Here is a 24140-nt window from a genome sequence, read left to right on the forward strand (position 1 = left end):
AAGGACAGTCCTTCAAAACGTGAATTGTCTTTTTCTGGTTTTACGCAGAGGGCGGGTACTCTTGTGGAAAGGCTAGATTAGATATGGAGTCACATGCTCCCTTTCTGTTCACTAGCTGCTGATTGGCCAACTGCTCCTGCCAGCTGTCTCTGAACTCCAGCTTCCTACCATATGTTCCACATAACATCTGGAAAGCGAGCCCCATCCATCAAGTTTGTCACATCTTGCACTCAATCTGCTACCTTCTCTACAGTGTAATGGCATTAAAAAGCATTTTCATTAACATTTATATTTACAAAAAAAAAAAAAAAAGAACTGGCAATTTTTCATTAGAACTCCTTAAAGCCATTTCCCTTAAATATTTAAAGAGTTTAATGGTAAGGTTTTTTTCAAGTTATAAAATAAAAATTCCTTTTGAATTTTCTGATGTACAAAAAGAGATAGAGATGAACCATTGTGATCACAGAATCAGTTTGTTATTCTGAATATTTATGTCACCATTGTTCCATTAGGAAGTCAGTTTTTAAGATCCGAAACCACATTACCAGGACTGTAACAGAATTATTTGGCAAATGACTTTTCTTTGCAAATGGCACGTGGAGAAGACACTTGTCTGCATAGCATCACAGCAGCAAGATATCGGAAAAATAAAAAATATCATTTTATTGTACTTAGAATTTAGAGCTTCTTAGGAAATCGGATGCAGTTTTCATCTTTCTCATCAATGGGATTTGACGTCCTTTACTACTCACAGAATGAAGGTTCAAAATGAAAGCTGTCTTTCTTCACCAGGATGCAGAAATAGCTAAAGGGTTGTTTTGGCAACATTCTTGATCATAAAGAATAATCAACCACTTATTTGTCTTGTGATTTCAAGTTAACTCATTTCATATGAGACTTTTTTCCAGTTAGATTTCTTCATTAATATCTAAAAAAAGTCAAAAGCAATAAAAAAATTTGTACACCCATTAATTTTCAACCATGACAAAGGAGGGAAAGGGGAAAAATGGCAGACCAGAACCTGTGGCGTGATGAAAAAACATCAGCATATGTCAAAAGACATATGGATAAGGAGACTGTAGTCACAGAGGACCTCTTGCTTTGCCTAAAAGAAGTCAGTGCCAATCTTTGTAACTCTCTGAGGCCTGTCACTCCATTGGTCAACAGGTAGAGAAATAAAAAGAGAATTAAGATTTTGCATACTGGGTCATCTTAAACGCACACTAAGAGAGCTCAGAATATTTGTTGGATAAGCATTTGCTTGATTTGTGGTTTAACGTTGGGTATGATTTTGTTATACTTTTATGCTTTTTTTTGTTTTGTTTTTGTGCTGCCATAGATATCTACTGTTGGTTGCCAAAAACTCTGAGTTCCCTCTTCCAAATGAGTTCCATTGGGCAATAATGAGTTTCTTCGTGGGATGAGGTGAGTTGAAAGAATACAAGAGAGCCTATTGTAATGCTGATTTCCATGCCAGTCTTGAAGCACCCGTCACGAGCCCGCATTGATGCTGTTTCTTAGGTCTGTTGATCTGCGTATAGAGAGGCTCCAGCTCCTATGGATAGAGGGACAAAATGAGACCTGCTCTTTTCTAGATAGGAATTTCTGAGACAGCTTGGGAAGGAGAATTTGGGATTAGAACAGAAAGGCGACAAGATATGATGGATGACCTTAGGTAATTTTTGGATTATTGGATCATGATGCATAACATTTTGGCAACTTTTTTTTTTTTTTATCATCAAGGAGGACTACTCAACCAGGCATTTGTCCTTGGTTTTCAAGGGAGACTGATTGCCCTTGTTAGAGAAATAGCATGGCATAGTAGAGAGAGCTAGAGAAGCTGTGTGATATGGGCAAGATACTTAGCTTTTCTGAGACTCAGTTTCCCCAACCATGAAATGGGAACAATATTGTTCATCTTACAGGGTTCTTGAGAGAATTAGAGATAATATACATGAAGCACCTAGCACAGTATTTGGCAATAACAGGTCTTCAGAAAATGGTAACAATTATCATGAGTCAAGTGGAGATTGTTCCAACAGTTTTATGAATGTCCACTTGATATTGCTGAAATTTTACTTCAATCTGCTCTTTGGTTTCTCCATGTAGTGATGACGGAGCATACTTTAGAGCAAGAGAAACAGGAATTGTGCCATTAGCTCTTAGTTAAAAGCTTCTGGGACTTGTTTCCATTCAATCTGCTGTTTCAGGTTTGGCCAGTCCTTTGCCTGCACCTACGAGGCTGCACTAAGACATACACAAGGATTTTCACTAGTACATGATATAGCAAACCTTCAATCCAAATGCAGGTGGTAAAAGGTGTTTGGCCTCATTGAAACCATTTCAGGACTCCAGTTTACATTGAAATGGCCCAAGATGCACTGGCCAAGCAGATCAGGTCAATACTCTGGTCTTAAGCATACATAGGCTCTTCCATTAAAGTTGACCTTTATGCTGTTTCTCTTGAATGTTTGTGCCAGAATTATATCTTAATTCTGCCATATTTTATATATTAACCTGCCTCCTGCCATGTGACTATTAGTTGCTTCTTTTTTTGGACCACCAGATTGAACCTATGTGTCTAGCACAACGCTAGGTATTTTCAAGTGCATTGTCTTTTTAACTCATCACAACAGTCTTGTAAGTTAAATGATGCTTTATCTCTTTTGCAAATGAGAAATCAAGCACAGAGAGGTTAAGTAATTTGCTCATAGTCACACATCTTGTAAGTTTGGGACATGAGACCTAAAAATAGGGTCCAGTGCTTTTTCTAGTGTACACAACAGCTGCCAAAAAAAAAAAAAGAAGAAAAAGAAAAAAGGTCAACTCTTTAATCTGTAGTGTTGTAGAGTGCTTTAAAGTTCATAAAGCTCCCTCGTGTTTTATTTTATCTGCTTAACAGTCCTGGGAGTGGCTTGTATTGTTCCATCCTCGTTCTGAGATAAAAACTGAAGATCAGAGAGTTTTTTTTATGGGATCTCAAGGTCACTGTGCCACCTCTCATGTATTCAATATATCATACTGCTTGTCTTTATTGTAAAGTCAGAACAGACTAGAAGATAACTTTGTCCAGATCCATCATTTTACAGATGAGAAATTTGAAGCCCAGAGAAGAGAGCTTTTGTTTCTCCAGAGTCACAAGGTTACTAGCAACCATGCCATGAATAGGATCCAGGACTCCTACCATCAGATCCAGGATGTCTTCTTCTAGAACTCATTACGTTTGTATTCTCCCAGGGAGAAGGAGCTTCCTACCCTTCAGGCACCCTATTCTGTTACATAACTGAATGTCAATTGGTCCCTCCATACTTTCCATCTATGGGACTCCATACTACCTTTAAAACCTAAAGAATAAGTGTAATTCTTCTTCCAAATGTCCAATAACAGAAAGCATAGAAGCCTAGTCTTCCACACCCTGCTTCCGGTTACTGCCCGCCAGTTCCTTTTGCCATTTCACATATGTGAAACTAGCACTGTCAAGGCTCAGTAAAAGTTTGCTGAATTAGTAAATGACTACGATACAGTTTCTACATTCTTTACTATTCTGATCCCTTTGTCCTAAAATCACTCCAGTTCAGCTTTATTCTCTCAAATTCTAATCTAGCAAAATCTATAGCAAGATGATTTATTAAGCACCTAAACTATTCTCAACTGATGTCTTGAAATGTTTCGAATAGGTGTTGTACAGGCTTATAAAGCCTGTAACTCTCCTGTGTTTGTATTCTGGGGTGGATTGGGTGGAGCCAAGGTGGAGTTAGTTATAAAGTGCAAGCACTGGGAAAAACCATTTTCTTTGCCTATGCTGGGCTACAAGATGCATCTTAATCTTCCCTGGGTAGACTTCCTCAGCCCACTCTTCTTTTTGGATGCCCTAAGAAGTCAGGCTGCCTTGATCTCACCCTACAATTTGCTCTATTCTAATTTTGGAAACTAATTTATTCAACTGAGAATGACACCTAAAAACAGAAGAAGACAGCAGGCTCAGACAGGGTAATTAATGCCACACTGCATTAACTTTCTGCAGCTGAGATAAATATTCACACATCTCCTGCTTGCCGGAATTTAGCCTCAAATCCCCATCACAACAGTAGTAACGAGTGCAGTCAACTCTCAATTATCCCCACTAATGAAGGGGAGCAGTGGTGTGGAAAACCCCAAGCAGCAGATAATCCCAAAGTCTGACACCGTGATGCATTATCCATTTTGGCAATAGCTCTTCCTTTCTTGTTACCAAATCTTAGAGCTCGAGGGGAGCTAAGAAATCATTTGATCCAGAAATTTCCGACCTGACTTCTGGCAAGGTCACAGTGGGGTCTTCAGGCTGTTTTCGATATTCCAAAATGTTTAAATGGTATCACACATTAATACAGCCCGCTGGTGATGTTTTTTGTTCTCTGGGCAGATCTGACCACATCTCTGCTCTTCTTCAAATCACTCAAAGGCTCCCCATTACCCACAAGGTAAGGTCAAAGCTTCTAGCTGGGTGCACAAGACTTATTAGTCTTATAGTCTATTAGAGCTAATAAATGCCCCTTTCAGACTGTGACTCAAAACTCAACTTTCAGGTCACGTATATCAAGCTTTAAAAAAGAGATTTAATGCCTCTGCCGGAATAATCTTTCTGAAATGGATTTGGTCATGCCAGTCTCCTGCTTGAAACAACCCTCCTGACTCCCGAGGACAACGCAAACTCCTCACGATGGCACACAAGGCCCTCCCAACATGGCTCCACCAGCCCTGTCTACTTCCTCTCTCTCCTATGCCCTACCTTCCCTACTCTGCTTCTGGTCAGTCTGACATGACAGGACTTTCCCATCTCTGGGGCTCTGCTCAGACAGTGCCTTCAGGTCCTCTCTTTGTTTTGCATCTGAGAGTTCATACTTTCAGAACCAGCTCAAGTATAAAGGCTTCTTAGACTCTATAGTGCCCTGTGTAGACCTCCTTCTACACTGCCATCATGTCATTCCCTAAGTACTTTCTACACAGTAAGCTCCACTGCACCTTTCATGTCAGTATCTCAAATTCTGAGCGAAAGCTTGGAACATGGGAGGCACAGCTGCTAACAACATGGAGAATGAGGATGTGGGTGAATGAATGAATGGTTCTTCGCTTAATGGAAGCTAGCAAATACTCACGAACTTTAAGCTCACCTGTGATTGACATAGTACTATCTTCTAGAGAACAAAGTAGACGGAAAACCAGACAATGCAAATGAAAACAAAATCAGCCCCCCAAACTTTGACTTAAATTGAATACCCTATTTTCTGGGAGGCTCGGTGAAAGAATGAAAGCACACAGATTTAAAATCAGGTAAATCTAGGTTAGTATTCCCGCTGCCAATCTCCTGCAGCCAAAATTCACCAGGAACACACTTGCAGTTGAACAAGTTGGGTTTATTACTCATTGAAGCAAGGGGAGCCATGAGCATCTCTCTAAGAGGGTGTAAGAAAGTGCTTATTCCAGGATTTGGCTTATGTTAGATAATTTGGGGGAAGGTAAAAAAAAAAAAGTGAGGTTTTTCTCTGGGTTGGATGCTCTTAGGAAGAGGGAGTATGATCATTTTAAAAAATCTTATCTCGAGGGCAGAAAGAACAGAGCAAGGGTGAAGCCAGGAGAGAAGACTGTTTGGTCATGTATATAATGTGGACAACGTTCAAGTTTTGCCTGTGCTGAGCCATGGCTACAGAATGGTTCCGATTTGTCTTGACCCATCATGATCACAGAATAGTTCTGTCTGATGCTGATGTTCTGTGAACCTGTTTATGTTCACAGAACCCCAAAGCCTAGCTGTGAGGGCTGGGCTGGTTCCTGGCTGTCAGGCCACTGCTCTTTCTTACTGTCACCCAGTTAGTAACCCTAGGACTCTGTGAAGGTTACTTAACCCCTCTGAGCGCCAGTTTCCTCATCTGTAAAATGAGGCTAGAATTCTTCTCTGTGAACGGTGTAATGAGCATTCAAGGAGAAAATATATGTTGATTGTATAGCACAGAGCCTGGCACAGAGGAGGTACCCCCAAAAAGGTTAGGTCCCTTATGTCTGGGCATTGGGCTTTATCCTTCCTTTACAGAAGATGGTTTTAGGCTTCATAATCACCCATCGGTGGTTTTCCAAATTGCTTCTCCTTCATAGCACATAGGCAATGGAGCTCTGTTATGAAACTTAATAACGGTGCTAGATCAGCCCCAGGGAAACTGCAGAAAGAATGTGGGGTTCACCTAAAGAATCTGGTTGCAGGGACCTCTGGATAACTAAGGCTGCCACATTTGCAGACAACTTTAAGTATGAATTACGTGCTTACGTCCAACAGTCAAGCCGAATCACAGACTTAGAGATGAACTTATATTTATTTACAGAAATGTTAGCAGTCTGTAAAGAACTTTTCTGTATCACACACATGATCTCACTTGGGTGTCACACTGTGGCTGTGCCCTGGACTTTCTTATCTCCATTTATAGGGAAGAAGCCTGGCTCCCCAGAGTCTGATGACTTGCCCAGGTTCACACAGCCAGCACAGGGCAGGGCTGACATATAACTAGGTTTGTTATTATTATTATTATTATTATTAGTTTTTCATTGTGGCAAAATACATATGGCATAGCATTTGCCACTTTAATCATCAAGTATGCAACTCAGTGGCATTAACTACACTCACAATGTTGTGCAACCATCGCTACTATTTTCAAAAATCTTTTATCACCTCCGACTCTGTACCCATAGATTAGATTTGTTTTTTCTAGAGTTTCGTGTAAATACATCCAGGTCTTTTTAAGCCCACTGTCCTTTCCACTACCATGTGTTTGCTTTTGCAGAATGTCAAAGCAGGAAGGGTCCTTAGTCTCACAGTTCCTTTCCTGCAGGAAGAAACTGAAACTCCCAGATGTGAGGGTCGTTTCCCCCAGCGTCCATGGGAAATGGTGGAGAGCCAGGAGGCAGCCCAAGTCTGGATGCCATTTCTGTGTTGGTTTCCTCACTCCCTCACCTATCACCAACTCTTGGGCTTGAAATAGGAGCAAATAGTTTCCTATCCTGTATTATAATGAGCCTCTTTTGAAAGTCACCTAAATTGTGCTTATTATTACTTTGCATCCATTTAATTTTTATAGTGTTTATTTTTGGAAAGCTTGGCCTTGTCTAACAAAGGTGAGTCCAAAAAAATTAATAGTGGAGAAAAGACAGGTCATGCTGAGAAAGGTGGTCTTGGATGTGAGTTGAATGTGCATCATGCAGTCTGCTTGCCGAGTGAGCCCAGCTGTGCCCCGCCCTGGGGGCCCGAGGTTCACACTGAGCCCAGCCAGGGACCAGAGTGGGCCTGGGGGTGAGGCAAAGCTCAGCATCGTTCTACCGAGGGAACAGCTTCAGCCTAGTGATCTTCTAGTCCCAACACTGGGGCCTGGCTCAGTGGGGTTTTACATTTCCTAGTCTGGCAAATGAAAAAGGGTGGTGGTTGTCAGGGAGTGTAAATAAGGCTGAAATAACTTAATAAAGTTCAATCTGAAGACATAAATAGCATCATCAAAAATGCATGGATTTCAGAGCCAGAAAAAGGCCGGCAATCCTCCTGACTGTCTCTATGAACATAGGCAAGCATTTCACCTGGGCCTCCATTTGTTCATCTATAAAATCGTCTTTGTAACATCTACATCATGGTGATAAGTAACGGTGAGCTCAGATGACATAAAGGATTTTAACAAGTGGTGGGATTCTCCCTTTCCTTTTTATTCAAAGGAAAAGACAAAGCTTTCTAACCACTTTCAGCCTGAAAATTTGTCTTTCAGGGTAGAAAAGTCTTCAAAATACAGGATAGATTTAATGATAATACCTTAGTGACTGATGCGGCCGCCACACACACTCACTTCCTGCGATCCTGGGGTGCTGAAGCTCACTTGGTGAACCCAGAGACACACAGTCTGAGTTCCAAGGGGGTCTGTCTGCACATGTTTTGATCAATTTTACATTTTCCTATCAATAACAATAATGATAGACACAAAGTATTTGCTTTGCACAATTACATCATCTGTCCTGAACCTGTCACATAGCAGATGAGGATACTGAGGTTGTTGACACCAGTTCTCTGCCATAAGCAGGACAGCTTGTCCTGAGTAAGCTCCTGGTCATCAAGAGAGGGTCCTGGATCACAAGCCAATGGCCTCCAGGAATCCTGATGAAGTCAGCATGTTTAAGGGACTCGGGTCCTGTCCTTTGTTAGCTGGAAATAAGGACAGCCTGGAGAAGGGGTGCTCTTGGAAGAATTTGAGGAATGGGTCTTCCATGCTCTAGTTGGGCGATATTCGGCAAGTTAGAAGGTTCTAAAATGTCAGAGCTGGAAGGGCCCGTGGACATTGCTTTCCAGAAGGGGAGACCAAAAGTCAGAAAGGAAGCCATCTGCCTCGGGTCACACAGCAATTAAGTCCAAGAGAAGATGCTAAATCCCAGGTGTTCTGGTCCTGTCTGTGTGCTCTTAAACTACTTAATCCAGCTCCAGATTTAAATCCTACCCCCATTACTCATGAATCTTTTGATTTTATTTTAGCAAGTCATTAGCCTTTCTACCTTAACTGTCATATTTGTGGAATGGGAAAAATTAAAATACTGATGTGTTCCCCTTAGGATGGAATTAGGTGATGTTTATGAAAGTGCTATAAACATGTTACTGATTTTTAAATATATTTTATTAGTGGTAGTAAACGAAAGACATTGTGATTACCTTCTATAGAGTGATTCTAGAAACACTGGTCATAATGTAAACAAGAGGTCAGCAAACTACAGTCCATTGGCTAGTTTGGGTGGCTGCCTGTTTTTTGTATGTAAAGTATTACTGGAACTCAGCCATGTTCTTTGCTGCTTTTCTACAGCCATAGTGGAGCAGGTTAGTTGTGACAGAGATGGTACGGCCTACAAAACATAAATATCTGGTCTAAATGATCAGTGTGTTCTAGTAGTGCCCACTATTCCACTGACTGAAAACCACGTTGAAATCTTGACCTGTAGTCTGGTTTTCTCTTTTGACCTCCAGCGTCTCGTATCTAGCAGCCTGCTGGCATCTCTCCTTGGATGTCTCATAGCCACCTCATATTCATCTGGTCTCAAAGTAAACTTGCTTCTTTCCTCTCAAGCATGTTGCTCTGTTGCTTAGAGTGACTGGTACCACCTAGACCCCTAAAGTAGGAACCAGGGGTCATCCTAGATTATTCCTCTGTCCTCACCTCCCATTTCCCTTCAGTATTAACTTCCTCCTGATTTTATCTTTAAATAGCTCTCGTCCCAAAGCCCACCTCTCATCTAGCCGACACTGCCATCAGCCAGGCCCTTCACATCTGCCTGAACCATTCTAATGCCTTGGGTTGAACTTCCCACTCAGTGCTATGTCCATGAAATGGGCAGATTATTTTCTGTTTTTGTGGTTCTTTGTTTTAAGACTGTTGTTTGGTTCTATTTAAAAACAGACTAGTGACGAAAAGCCCAAGTACATATATTTGACTATCGAAGCTTACAAAGCACTTTCATATTCATGGTATTTTCTAATTCCGGGACAGTCTTGTGAGGGAGTTATTCTAATTATCCATGTGTATCCATATGAGGAGAACAGGGTGTAGAGGGGTTACATGTGTGCCTAAGGTCATCTGCTTTGGAACCACAATTCAGACTCAAGTCCCCTGAACTCTGTGTGCCTTTCTTTCTCAACCCTTCTTTTTTAAAAAAAGATTCTTCCTCTTAGAGAATCTGAAGTTCAGCTTTCCTTTCCCTTGAATGCTAGAAATCCACCAGTAATATTTTGTCTTCAGTTCCCACTATGGAGATCTGTATTAAAAAAATGACAGCAACTTATTATTTATGGCAATACCTATTGTTACTAAGGGAGACAGACCAAACAATTCCCTATTGTTACAGATGCTACTTTGACTTGACAGCTGGGAAAGTCTGATAGGCAGTTTATTTACTTAGCCATTTAACCAAATAAATGTTTTCATTTTTCTTTCATCTCCTCAAAAGCTAACATTTTGCCCTTAAAATTGCTCCAGCAACACATAAGTGAAGTATAAATTACCTGCCTTTCCCACACCAGCCATTATAATATTATTTTGGTTCTTTTTTACCCCTATTGACCTAGTCTTTTGAAGATATGTGGTTCTCCCAGACAGAAGGGTAGAGGAAAGTGAAATAATTGAAGATATTTCCCTTTATTGCTAAAACCGAAATGCTGTCTGAGATTGTCCCTGAAGCCTCCACCTGCAAGGATCGAGTTTGTCTGTTTTCTCTTACTGTGGTGAAACATGGCTTTAACCTATCAACAGATGTCGCCTCTGCCTACCCAGAATTGTGTGGGTATTTCTAAACAAAAGCAGCTGGAGATAATGGTTGCAAGAGTGATAAGAAAGATGGGACTCACGCTTTCCAACTGTACGAAGGTACAGGGGAAAATAAAGCCACATATCTAATTATCCCTGTATGTTATCCCTTTTCTGAATGTCTAGAAAAGCATTAAAAAATGCTTTACAGTAAATTAAAAAATTTCCAGTAGGTTAGCTGGGTGAATGGAATAGAGACAGAAAGATCAAATGTGGCTTGTGCTTCTATCGATGCAGGGGCCCAGAAAGGCTCATTTGAACTTCCCTTGTGGGTATCTAGGGGATATGTCTGCAAGGCTGGCATCAGCCTCTTGGCATACGATTCTTGATAGGCAATTGTGAAATTGCCAGGCTAAGCTTTCAAAGGGAGGAAACTGCTTCATTGAAGATGACATCGGCCAGCCCTCCCTTGAAGCTGGGAGCTACTTATGATGGTTTACATGTGAACATAAGACTGCTCATTTATTGAAAGTGAGAGGTGGCCTGTGAGGCCCTAATTAGGGTCATTCTGATTATGAAACAGGGCATGCCAGAGGGCTAAGAAGTAGGTTTTTCTTTTCTTCTCTGCCTCAAAGCTGTTTTGAGGCATATTGAAAATTAATGATCTGAAGATAGAAAATACAGAGTAAAACCTCCTAGCCAATGGCCTGGGTCACTAAGGTAGAATTTATTCAACATAAGGGCTAAATGTCTAAAATCTAATGTAGTGGGGAACCAACATTTATTGGGATACAACATAAGGATGGCGGCAGGCGGTGGTGGTGGTGGTGGGTGGTGGTAAGATAATGGTGGCGATGATGGCGATGGCGGTGGTAGTGCGGTGGTGATATGGGTGATGGTGGTGGAGGTAGGAGGTGGTGGTGATGGCAGGTGAGATGATGATGATGGTGATGGTGGTGATGGTGGCGGTGGTGGTGATGATGATGTTGGGTGATGATGGTGGTGGTGCTGGTAGACGATGGTGGTGATGATGCGACGATGGTGGTGGTGGTGGTGGTGTAGTGGTGGTGGTTTGGTAGTGGCAGCTAATATCTATTTGTGCTAAGAGCTCCACATATATCATCTTATTTGGTTCAAACAATAACTCTAAAAGGTGGCATTATTTTTATCTTCATTTTTCAAAATAAGATAGACTTACTATAAAAATCTCATCGGGGTCACGTAGCAAATAAGTGGTGGAGCCAGATCCTCTACTCAGACAGTCTTACTCTAGAATACAGATTTTTAAGCCGAGTTTCAAGCTGAGTACTGAGTGTTTGCCTCCATGCTAGAGACTCAACATACGCTATCTCAGTTCAGTTAATGGATACTATAAGCCTCTTCTAGCAGATGAACAAATCACAACTCAAAAGAAATTATGGTTCTTGTCCAAGATTTCCCACCATTAAGTAGCTGAACTAGAATTTGAACTTATTTCAAATTCTGAGCTCTTCTCACTACATCCATTTACAACTCAGCCATAGCTTGGGGTTTGGATGGAGCAACAAATGCAGAACAGGCTGAAGCCCCACAAAATAGTTTCGCTTGTGTGACTGTCACACCTGAATAGGCTCGTAAAGATGAAGGTTTGATACATTGATCTGCAAATGGTATAAGTCATCTTTGTTTTCTAAAATAACTTCAATTTTAGGATGATGTTTGCTGTTATCCTGATGAATGGCTCTTGTCGTCGCCTCTAGTTCATTCATCAAATTTCTCAAGGCAAGGTTGAGCATGTGAACTAAAACATAGGCAAAGGGTAGAAAAAAACCTCCTGGGGATTCTTCCCAAGGGGTCCACGCATAGTCCTCAACTTTTCTCTTTCCTGGAACATTGACTTTGCTTTTAATTCGCCAGCTTCCCAAATAGCTTTGTAAAACTGAATTCTTAGATGGGTATTAATGGTTTTGCATGGCACGATGTGTTACTATGTGCTATTGCACTGATATAAAATGTGGCAAAATATAGACTATGTTAAGTTCTTTAATCATAAAATCTATTAACAAAATGCACTCTCAAGACACTGTATTAGCTTTCAATAACCATCGAAACAACTTACACGTGAACTGAGAATGATTTTGAGATAGCTTCAGAATCCATTTATGAACAGCGAACACTATTTACCATTTTAATGGTTCTGACCACACTGTTCAGGACTAAAAAAGGCGCTTTGTGGGTACGGCCTTGCAGTCCTACACATTTATGGAAAACTAGGAAAGTATCTAAAAATTGAACACATTTGTCAAGGAGTGACCTTAGAAATCATCTCTGGGTAACAGGTGTACTTCTGTCTCCTGAGAAGGTTTGCTTCATCAGCAAATTTCTTTCGATCAAATCAGATATATTGAAATTCAAGTGCCAAAAGCCACTTCTAGTAAATGGAAGTACACATCTTTCAAAGTAGCTGCTGATGGAATCTGAAGTGGTTTGGTGGCAAACCACATGCTGCAGCACAGGTGCAAACAGCGGAGCCGCAGGAGAGAATACTACATGTCTTCGGGCTTTGAATTTCACTTTCACATTGGAAAGGGTATGGGGGCCGCTTCTGGCTAGACAAAATGGGCTACCATGATTGTACAGCTCAATCAATCTTATTTCAAGTACTGCTTATTTTTGCTTCTTAGTCTGGCTACTCAGTGAGTTTGGTTGGTGACCTCTTCAGATCTGTGGAATGTAGGCAAATGAGGACACTTAAAAGATTAAAGCATCTGGACCACGTCTCACTGAAAATTGATCAGGGTGGGCAGAATGTGTCCATCTCAGAATCAATACTTTCAGAAATGGGGTCCATGTTAAGTAGTATTGACCACGCCTCATTCTATCATTACCACTCTTTAGAACATATCATTAATAAAGTAATGTGGCCATTCCCCATTCCTCACCCTTACCCCTACCTCCCAGTATATGTCAAAGGTCATGCATCCATGAGGAAAAATAAGGTAACAGACACCAGGCAAGGAGAGATGATGCAAACATCAGAGATATGCTCAGGCAAGGAGAGATGATACAAACATCTGAGGTACACTCAAGCAAGGAGAGATGGTATAAACATCAGGGGTGTAACTTCAGAAATGAAGAACAAGCGAAAGGGAAAGCAGATAGCTTAAGGATGAAAGAGATAAAAGGACAGATACCTACCCAGACCTGCGCTATCTAGCTACCGGCCTGTGGACTTATATTATCAGCACTGGGCTCCCCACTGGGCTCCCCAAATGGATCACTGTTGGATGAGGCCTGTGACCCATCAGGCTAGAACACAAGAAGATAACACTTTTTTTTTTCTTTTCAACATTTGAAAATATAAGACAGCTGAGCATACTTTCATGCAAAAATATCACTGATTATTTTAAAGGAGGCAAAAACTTCAGTTAGAGGATGCCACACCCACAAATGCAAGAATTTCTAGGAACAACTTAATGAAAGGATGTTTTTTCTGCTGCTCATTTGACCATAAAGCCCCTTAGTAACCAATTTAGAATTTAAGCATCTGAGCCAGCATTCTTTTCTATGTAGGTTTCCTCATGCATTGCCCATTTCAGATATAGAAGTTTTGATTTTAAAGAAAAACAAACACAGAATGAACAAATCACTTACAGCTTCTTGCTCTTCGCTTTTGCTGGGACTTTCAAAGCCCTCTTCGAAGATGTCATCTGTGGTAGGATCACTAGCATGGGATGCAGATGATTTGGATGGAGAGCTCTGTTTAGGGGCTGGGGTTGGAGCTGCACACAGACCATGCAAAGAGAGAAAACGTCATAAGTGTCTGGTTGCAACCGTGTATGTCCAACAGAAACCTCAGGGCTCTAGTTATGTTTAGGTCAAATCACTGGGCTCCTCTTCCTATTGCAGGTCCAAACAGTTGCACAGTTTAATATCTCCTCCGTACGTGTTTATCTTGTCTTTTCACATACTTGATGGTCAGGAAGGAGCTAGTCCACACGGATGGGAGAGGTAGTGGTTCTGAAGGGGATGGTCCCTGGATCAGGGACATCAGCCACATCTGGGTGCTTGTTATAAATGCAAATTCTTGGACCCTAGTCCAGACCTACTGAATCAGAAACTCTGTGTTTCTGTACCCTCAGGTTAAGAGCCACTGGACTCTAGCTTTCTTTCTTCTCTCTTAATAGCATACAATTAATTCAATAAGAATAAATAGATCAGAGGACAATGATATACGCTGAGTGCCCACTATGTATCAGACACTGTCAGAAATTTTCCAGACAGCATCTCTAACCCTCACAAAGCCTCTTTGGGGTAAGGTTATCCCAATTTTACAGATAAGGTAAGTGAAGATTGCTAAATTACTCCAGGCCACCCAGTTGGCGACTGGTAGAATCAGGCTTTATATCCTGGCACATAGTAGGTAACCATGTGCTGAATAGTGCCTCAGTGATCCGAGGAAACTGATGTAGCAAATGGCGACTTCACAGCTGACACTGTATTCCTCATTCTATAAGGGTATGCATTTTCTGTCCTGACTTTCCAACATTTTCCTGGTCTCATTTGTTCCAGAGGTTTATAACAAGCCATTTGAAACTATTCTTCCTTCAAAAATTTCTAATTTGGCATAGAAAATACTAGTCATTGGCTCAGACCCAAGTGAGGGGTGGCGTGGCTCTAATTAGCAGCTGAATTTCAAATGCTATTGGTAAGGCCTCCCTACTATAACTCTTCGGAATTTACAAAATCTGGCTGTTTATCAGACAGTGGGTGAATATAAAACTTGATGAGCTCCTTTTGCCTCGATGAATCTATATTTAGAATAACAATGCTGTTATTGTGTGCCAGCAAGCTAGACACTGTGCTAGGCACTTTGCATCCATTATGTTCTCTAACATAAACACTGCAAGATGGTATTGTAACTAGTTTTTTGTTTCTGTTGTTTTCTGATGAAGATATTGCGGCTCAGAGAGGTGAAGTGACTTTCTTGAAGTTAACACAGCTATGAAATAAGAGCACTGGTGTTTAATACAGGTCTGATATTGACCATTCAACTCTACTTTTCTATTCCTATTTTGAGTTTATTTTTGGTCCAACTGATCCTCCACTCAAGTCATTCTAAAGGTAATGCTGATGCATAAGAGGATAGAAAGGCTGGTTTCACTAATTTTCTTTAAAATAAAATATTAAGTTTTTTCTCTAATTTAAAAGTAAGTCTGTCTTGTTTCATTGATGATTATGAAACAAATCAGTTACACTGGGTTTAAGTGAGATAAACTATAACATCCTGATAAGTGGTAGACATTTAAATTATGAGTGTAATTTGATTCTGGATTTTGTTTGATGTGGTTTAGTGCTTACTAAAGGCTGAGAATCCCAGTTGGGCTGCCAATTCTGAGAGAAATACTGTTCATACTTATCAATTTGGGGCAATTTCACTCCCAGGGGACATTTGGCAATATCTATAGCCATTTTTAATCATTATCACTAGGGATCAGATGTGTTCTCCTGGCATTTAATGGGTAGAGGCCAGAGTAGCTGCTAAACATCCTGCAAAACACAGGATAGACTCCCACAATAAAGAATTATCTGGCCCAAAATATCAATATCAAGTGCCCAGGCTGCAAAACCCTACTCTTAATGACAGTAAATGAGTGGCTTTTGTGTTGTTTGTTTCATTCTCTGTAACCTTTCCCAAACGTTTCCCATGTGCTAGATGCTAGGCTGGCATTATGAGCAGTGCAGAAACAATTACGATGTATTCCCTGTCCTCAAAGAACTTAAACTTCAATCTTTTATCTGTAGCTGACACATTGAGAGAGAGATATTTGTTTTCAAAAGATGCTTGCTCATTTATGCATGGCTGTCATTTATTTAACATTTCATTTTTTATTCATTATTCTTCACTGAAACTGTGAGTTGTAGTTAATAGAGATGCCCCCGCTATGTAGATCATCTGGCCTGAGTGGAAGTAGGTTGTTTATACACATCGAAGGCATTCATTTTCAGAATAGCACTCTGAGTCTGGCCGAAATGACACTATCTAATTATGTTAACATTAAATATTTTTTGATAATTCACAGTATTGGCCAAGCAGTGATCCATATCATGTGTGACAGTAATGAAAATGCCAAACTCATTGTTCCATGAGTCTTTTTTTCCCCTTATCAACTGTCAAGGCACCTTCCCTGAATAGTGCTGACCAAGCATATATGTGCTCAAGAGTATCTGGATTCTGACTGGCTGCATGGTTCTGGTTTTCCAGATGCCTTCAGTAGAAATGTGAGCTGGGGAAAAATCACTGAATGCTGGAACTGGAAGGAGGCACACTGCCTGTCACTTATTTTACCCATGACACAGCTGAGGTTAAGAGAAGTCACATGATTATCCAAAGGCACAGCTTGTGGTGAAAGAGCCAAGATCAGAAGCCTGGTCCAAGACACTCAATATGCAGTAATAATGACAATGAAAGTACTTCCGACTCTGTGAGGTATATAGTATTTTAGCACATATACCACTGAGTCCTTTTAATAACTCTTAGCCTAAAATAGATGAGGAAATTGAGGCTCACAGAAATATAGGGACTTGCTCGTAGGAACAAAACTAGTTAAGACACAAAGCTGCTGTTCAGGTTTCCAGTCCAGAGCTTCCTGCAACACCACCATTTTTCCTCTTTGACTACCCTAAGCTTTGAGTCAAAATCTGGCTTCAGCTATACCAGTTGTAGGAGGCCTTAAGTTTTTCTGCCCTAAGTTTTCTCCTGATCTTATTTTCTACTCTAGTTTTTTATCCTTCTTCCTAACAAATTTTAAATTCACATACACCGTTCATTTTATCTCAATGAGCCATATGGAAATCTCTGTGTCATAATGGAATATACATAAATGAATAAATGAATGAGCAAATGAACAGAAACTTAAGAGACAGCGTGACATGGTAAAAAACAAACAAAAAAAACATAACAGGCTAGTATTCAATTCTCCCACTTTGCCTATTTTTGTCTCTGAATCTCCGGTTCATTATCTGTCAAACATGTCTACCGAAACTTATCATCGGCATTGTTATGAGTATAAAAATAATAAAAAGCATGTAGAGAAGGTGCATATGTTATAATTGGTACCTAATATTATCAGTAGTAGTAGTAATAGAAACAAAGAGTCCTGTTGAATGTAACAGATGAGTTCTCTGACCCCGGAAACAAGGCATCGCTCTCATTGGGTTTATAAACGGCACTCACGTGAGTTGGTCGATGGCGTGGTAGAAGTCACAGGGGTCAAATTCAACTGGGAGATGTCAAAGTCATCACAGTCATCTGTATCCTGTGCCACCCCGACTTTGTTGAAGTAACTGGAGAAGGCCTCTGAGGTACAGGTGAGGGAGGGTTGGTCGGGTTTGCGGGAGGGCACGGGTGGAGGCTGGGCCATCTGGAAATCCTTAAACATTTCTTTCCCCATTTTCTGCCTGGGCTTGCCGGTCTGTGGACTTGACCTGGTGGAGTCACCCGTGGCAGGGACAGTTGCAAGGGGGGTGAGGGGACCTTGGAACATAGCGGCTGGCAAAGACATAACAGTTTGTGTGGGCATGAAGGCGGCTGGCGGAAACTGCCCGGCCACAGTTGGCCAGGGCTGCTGAGTGGCAGGGAAGAGACCCGGCTGGCCCCATGCGATGGGCTGAGCCCCCGGCATCACCTGAGCGACTGGTGGCTGAGCACCCATGGCGATCTGCTGTTGGACGAGGGGCTGCTGGCCCCAGAAGGACGGGAGGACAGTGCCCATTGCAACATAACCTGGAAGGGTGAAGAAGAGTAGTCAGGCATCTTGGGAAAGAATAATTCATGGAGTCAAGTGATTGGCAAAAAGGGTACGAAGCAGCTACTAAGTGGCAGGCTGTGTGCTAGGGGCTGGGGATGCAAAGATGACTAAGACAGAAGTTCCTGCTATCACAGAGCCTGCGTACTAGAGCAGCGGCCATGGGAAATCTCCCCAAAGATATGCCTCACAAGCAGAAATGACAATGAGGTGAGGGAGCAAGCCAGGCAGATATCCAGGAGGTAATAATAAATATTGCTAGAGTTGTTACAGGTTTCTGATGTCACATGGCTTCAGGAGCCTGTGTGTCTCAGTGGAAACGGCAGAGGACTAGAAGCCAAGCATATCTGGGTTTGAATCCTGCCTCCCTTCTTGCTAGTCCTAGGGCTTCACAAATGCTTATGCTAAGAGAAAGGCTCTTTGTTGTAAAACCAGGTTAGAACCTCTTACTGCTGAGAATTGAAGCTGTGTGCAAAGTGAATGAAAATCGGAATGTTGGAATTTTAGTGGCCAAGGTTGAAAATCAAACAGCCACTTCTTATCAACGGGATTTGGGGAGAGCTTAGAAAGCTCTCTAAGGGTCTCCTTGTCTGTGAAATGGGGCTAAAATAAGCATTGGTGCTGACATTTAAAACTTGAAATTTGCTTACACTGCCTGTTGCCTTTGCCTATCATACAATCATGCAGTGAGCTGAACCTACTAACAGACTTAAGAATTCTGCAACTTGTTTTTCTGTTGTTTTTCTTTGATGAGGCTCAGTGGTTCTCAGTGGGAGTGCTACCACCCCTTACGGGATGATTAGGAAATCTGTGGGGTGTGTTTTGGTTGTCATGATAACTTGGGAGGAGGGGACACTACTGGCACTGAAGGGGCCAAGAGCATTGATACTAGACATCCTTTGATGTGTGAGACCAACATGCACAGGAAAATACTATCTCACTTTCTGTTTATGATTATTCGAGCATAGACAAAACTTTGAATTACATGGAAATTCAAAGTTTATTCGCACAGTTTTACTGCACTTAGTTTTCCAGGAATGTAACGACTGCGTACACTGAGGGGAGACTGTTACTTTGTTTTGTTTGGAACACCATCAATAGTTTTTCACCAATTTGGAAAATCGTGGTCCCTAACAGAAACACTTCTTGTGATGTTTGAGCCAACATGACATTCCTGTATCGGTCTGTACCTGTGATGATTACATTTCCAAGTATACACACCTGACTACTTAGCACGTCTTCCAGTGTGGTTGTGCCTTATTGAAATACATACGTTTTTATTATAGTTTTCTCTTATTTCCTCCTTACTACTAAGCCATCATATCGATTTTTGAAAAACCGTATAGATAGGCTATATTATCTTTCATTTTATAATACTACAAATATGTTATAAAAGGGAGCACTGAACCTGACAGCATGCAGACCTGCCCATGGACCTTTTGACCATCCTGACCCTGACGTCCCTCTTGGTAAATGGATGAAAGGCTTCAGCCTCCCTCCAGCACATTTTTTGCTTTGCTTCTATTCCACCCTCCTCGATGCCACCAGAGGACTGATCTAAAATGCAAATATAGTGATTCATTGTCTTGAGTATCAGGCTCAGATGCCTTAGTTTGGCTTATGAGCCTTTGGGGGTCAGCCCCCTCCCCAACACTTCATCCTCATTTTCAATTCTTATTCCCACTGGCAACTTTTCCTGCAGCAACTGCAAACAACACTCAGTCTGCCCTCTGGTCTCTGCTGGTCCATCTGCCTAGAAAGCCATCCCCACTTCTTCATGTGGCTACCCCTTATTTGCACTTTGAGACTCAATTAGTTCCCTTCACTGGGCTTCAACAGTCCTCGTGTTCATCTTCTGCATGTCACTTGTTACACTGCCTTGTAATTGCTCGGTTACTCTATCTTTCCTCAGTAGACTAGGAAGGAGCCCTTTATTTTATATCTCTCCTCACTCTGCATCTAGCGCAGTTTTGGGCACATATTAGCTGTCCCATAAATGCTTTAGACTGCAAAAAGGCTCTATATTAAAGGTGAATGAGTCATAGTAGAACAAATGCCTTCACTGCATTTTTCCAAGTATACAATTAAACTCCAAGACCTGTAAGTGCTGTGATCTCTGATGATTTCACTGTTGGTGGCAGGGTTTTTTGTCCTGCTCTTCCCTTACCCCACCCCAAAGAACCAACAGATGGGCTGTGTACACTTTTTGAGGAAGCTATTAGCATGTCTCTGGCTTCATGCCATCTTGCTTCAGACAAAGTACGATATTCAAAAAAAAAAAAAAAGGCAGCACAGGGTAATTGGGTATCATGTTTGGGAACTTGCAAGTTTCACTCGCTTTTCCTGCAGGGAGGGGTCCCTGTAACCTGGGCTACCCCCAGGCCTGTGAGCTAAGGTTCTCTGGCCACATGGCACTGTACATGCCTGATGAGACACTTCAGTGGCAGGGCTGCAGTAGCCCTGGACATGGGAAGCCACTTGGTGGCTGTCATTGCAGCCACGTAACAGCTTAGTAACTGTTTGCTCATTAACGTTCAACAGTGGAGGGAGGAGGTGCCAAGGAGCATCTGTGTATGCCATGGAGTTCAGATCAATCACATACCTCCTTGCTGTGAAGTGAGAGGAAACACCTGCATTAATGCCTTGCAGTTAGATTTTTAAAAAGTGCTGAACACTGCAATTTATAACCAGATGCTGGTACCTGGCGATACTCTCATTATTTGAAAAGAAAAAGAAAAACAGAAAAAGCAGACTAAAATGTAAGAAAAATAATAAAAACTAAGAGACTCCCCCAACATGTATTGAATTTGCATGGTGCCTCTTATTCACATTATTTCTTTCATTTGATAGATTATTGATTGATTGATTCATTCGTTCATTCAGAAATATTCCTACTGGGTGCCAAGTACTGTTTTAGTCTCTGGAGATGGAATAAAGAACAAAACAGTAAAAAAAAAAAAAAAAAATCCTTCCCTGAGTGGAGGTTGCATTTTTAGAGAAACTCTATTTTCCTGAGGGGAAGGTAGATGCAGCTACACAGAGCATGCGTGGCAGAGCTGGGGTCCCTGACAGACAGGGTAGCAAACATTAGGTGAGTGCTTACTTATGTAAATACTGCCAGGCACTGTTTTAAATGTTTTACTACATGTATTAACTTGTGCAATCCTCAGAACAACTCTAAAAGGTGGAATTCTTATCCCTGTTTTACAGATAACTTTCCCGAGTCCCCGAAGAGATTTGGCTGAGTATTTATTACACAGCTGGTTAGTAGCAGGGTCTCCAGGCCCCTCAGACCAGCTTTGCTATGCACAGTCAAGAGGCCAAAGACCTAAATTTCATTATTTCCTTTTAAAAAAACATTTCAAGAAGGTAAAGGAAAATAAAACAGGTAGGACAAAATATATTTCTCCTACTTTAGAAATCAGAGTAATAGTGATAATAGCATTTTCTACATAGAGTATCTAAAATGTGCTAACATTTTCCAATGCACTTAACTTTCTCATTCAGTCCTCAGGATATTGTTGCAAGGTAACTATTATTTTCAATTCAGTTACAAAGATGATGAAACTCTGCCTCCGACAGGTTAAGTAATTGGCCCAGGGGTCTAAAGCTTATAAATAAGTGGCTGAGTCAGGATTCAAACCTAGTCCATTCGATGCCTTAGTGTCCCATAGCCAGTCAGTTGTACTGCATACCCCAGCTCATTTCCCTGTTTCCCCATCACTGGCTCTACAATTAGGGACAAGTAGGTAGAGATTCAACAGCTGCAGTGATTTTAAGGCCAGTTAAGGGAGGAAAAGGGCGGAGAGTTTAATACCAACTAAAGCCTAGTTTTGTTCCTCACCATATTTTAAGAAAGTAAAAACATACTAATTGAAATTAATTTTAGATTTACGTTCTAAAAATCGGAAGCGTGGAAGTGACCTACCTATTTTTATTATCAGTATATTTTTTAGCAGAAACCACATTTCAATGTACAGAAGTAAGGCTTGTCTGTAGTTTGAAACACAACTGGTCAACCAGCAAGACTAAGCTCTAGGCCTCCAAAGCCCTCATCTGGCACAGGCCCAGAGCAGTGCCTGGCATGGCTGCTTCTCATCAAACATTAGGGCTGGAACACATAGGTGATTGCATCTGGTCCCACCCTCTCACTTACGGAGGAGGGGATAGAGACTCGAAGGGGCCAGGTCATTCCTCTTCTGCCTGGAGTACTCTCAACCCCAATCCCTGTTGGCTCCCTCCCTTGCCACTTCCAATCTGGCACATCTCACCTTTGCATGAGCCCTTCCTGACTACAACCTCCATTTATATCTGCCTTCACTGGCCCCGAACCCCTATACCTGCTCTACATTTTTTGTCCATACTACTTAGCATTTTCTCACATATTATATAAGTTACTTGTTTTCATGTTGTTGTCTGTTTCCCTAATAGAAAGTGAGCTCTCTGCGGGCAGGGGTCTGTGTCTGTTGTATTCCCTGACACACTCCAAGCACCTAGGACAGAGCCTGGGCACTCGGTGAATAACTATGGAATGATTGTGCCTGGAGTTCCCATCACCTGTGCCAGAATATCTTCATGGATCAAATGATGGGGGCAAAGCATGGGCATTGTGATCATAAGGCTGAAGGCTGACGAGGTGGTCCATTTTAGATAGAAAACTGTTATTCTTATTTAAAATGACATTCTATTACACTATTCTCAAGGAAATTTTAATATCCATTTTAGGTAAGGAAAACCAGTCATCACCATCATCCCATTTTAGAGATGGGTAAAACAGAATCAGCTGGGAAGCTCAGCAATTAAATAAATTTCTAAGCTATTTATATCTAAATTGTAAGTAGATTCAGTGGCTCCCAAACTCTTATCGCTTCTCAAAGCTCATAATGATCTCTGGACTCATGAGGAATAAGTGTAACTACTTCAGAACAGAGTATAAATTTTTAATTCATTTTGAATAACAACAAGGTTTATATTTGATGGCAAGAATTTGCTTCTAAGAGTAAGTAACTAAAAGTCATTATTTATAGAAAATGCAAGATTTATATTCGAAAATATTTAAACTCTATTTGCCATTTATAAGAACAAAGTAGAAGGATGAAGCCACGAACTTCAAATATGTAGTTAAAGAAAGCAACACAGACTTTAAGGCTCCCAAGTCTATAAAAAGCAGAACTAATACCGCCTTTGGTCATGTCCAAGTAAAGTGGGATATCTGATGCCATGGAGACAAATTGCCTGTGATCCTGCCAATTTGTAACTCACCTGAGATACTGTTACTATATATATTTTGCCCTGTTGTAAAAGTAGTATATACATTTTAAAAAATATTTGGAAAACAGAAAGAATGCTTTCTAAATCACTAAGGGCCTCCTCGTCCTCCCAATTCACTGTTAGTGGTTTGCTCTGTCCCTTAGGTTTCTGAGGTGAGGAACCTCCCCGCTCCTTTCATCTCCACTAAACAAGGCAGATCCCATCAATCAGTCAGGTTTCAAGAGGTCTGTGGAGAGCTGATTCATCCATCTCCTCTCTACTCACTGCCTTTTCTCCTTCTGGCTGAGATGGACAGGAAGAGCCGGACTTGCACTGATTCACACGGATATGTGCGCATCAAACTCCCTAAAGCTATACACCTGAGCAACCTGGAATCCTGAACTTTCCAGATGAAAGACATCACTGAATCCCAGCAGGACACCGAACTTTTGTAAATACCACCCCCTCTCCCTATGGCAGCTTCTCAATGTCACTTGAAGAGTCACAGAAGGGAATGGTAATTCCACAGGTGTTCTGGCATACTTTGGCAGCTGGTTCAGTCAACCCTTTCTCTTTCTTGACGAATGCAGGCTGAAGGAAGGGAGGCAGATGGAAGAGGGCTTACCTGAGGGTACAGCAGCAGTGCCGAAAGGTACAGAACTAAACATGTCTGCACTCGCTGGAAGTGTCTGAGATGAAGACGGGATAAAGGCATCACCTGGAGTTGCAGGAGTCTGTCAGACAGGGAGAGACAAAGGGTACATGAAGCTCCTAGGAGGTGGCTCATCAAGGATGGAAGGCAGCAGGTGCAGGAATT

At 41.5% G+C, this 24140-nt stretch overlaps 1 protein-coding gene across 1 annotated transcript in view; it reads right to left on the bottom strand.

The window, feature by feature from the left end:
* Window positions 1-1450: 1450 nt before the first annotated feature.
* Window positions 1451-24140, bottom strand: part of DAB1 (DAB adaptor protein 1) — a 370550-nt gene continuing 347860 nt past the window's right edge. The window contains exons 11-15 of the mRNA XM_039887405.1: window positions 23949-24057; window positions 17503-18051; window positions 13920-14047; window positions 13464-13574; window positions 1451-1555 (exon numbers count right to left, since the gene is read on the bottom strand). Of these exons, the coding sequence (XP_039743339.1) occupies window positions 13479-13574; window positions 13920-14047; window positions 17503-18051; window positions 23949-24057 (882 nt within the window). The 3' untranslated portion in view covers window positions 1451-1555; window positions 13464-13478. The remainder of the gene's footprint in view (window positions 1556-13463; window positions 13575-13919; window positions 14048-17502; window positions 18052-23948; window positions 24058-24140) is intronic.

Source organism: Pteropus medius, unplaced genomic scaffold (genome assembly GCF_902729225.1).
Source record: "Pteropus medius unplaced genomic scaffold, Ma_sr-lr_union100, whole genome shotgun sequence".
Lineage (NCBI taxonomy): Eukaryota > Metazoa > Chordata > Mammalia > Chiroptera > Pteropodidae > Pteropus > Pteropus medius.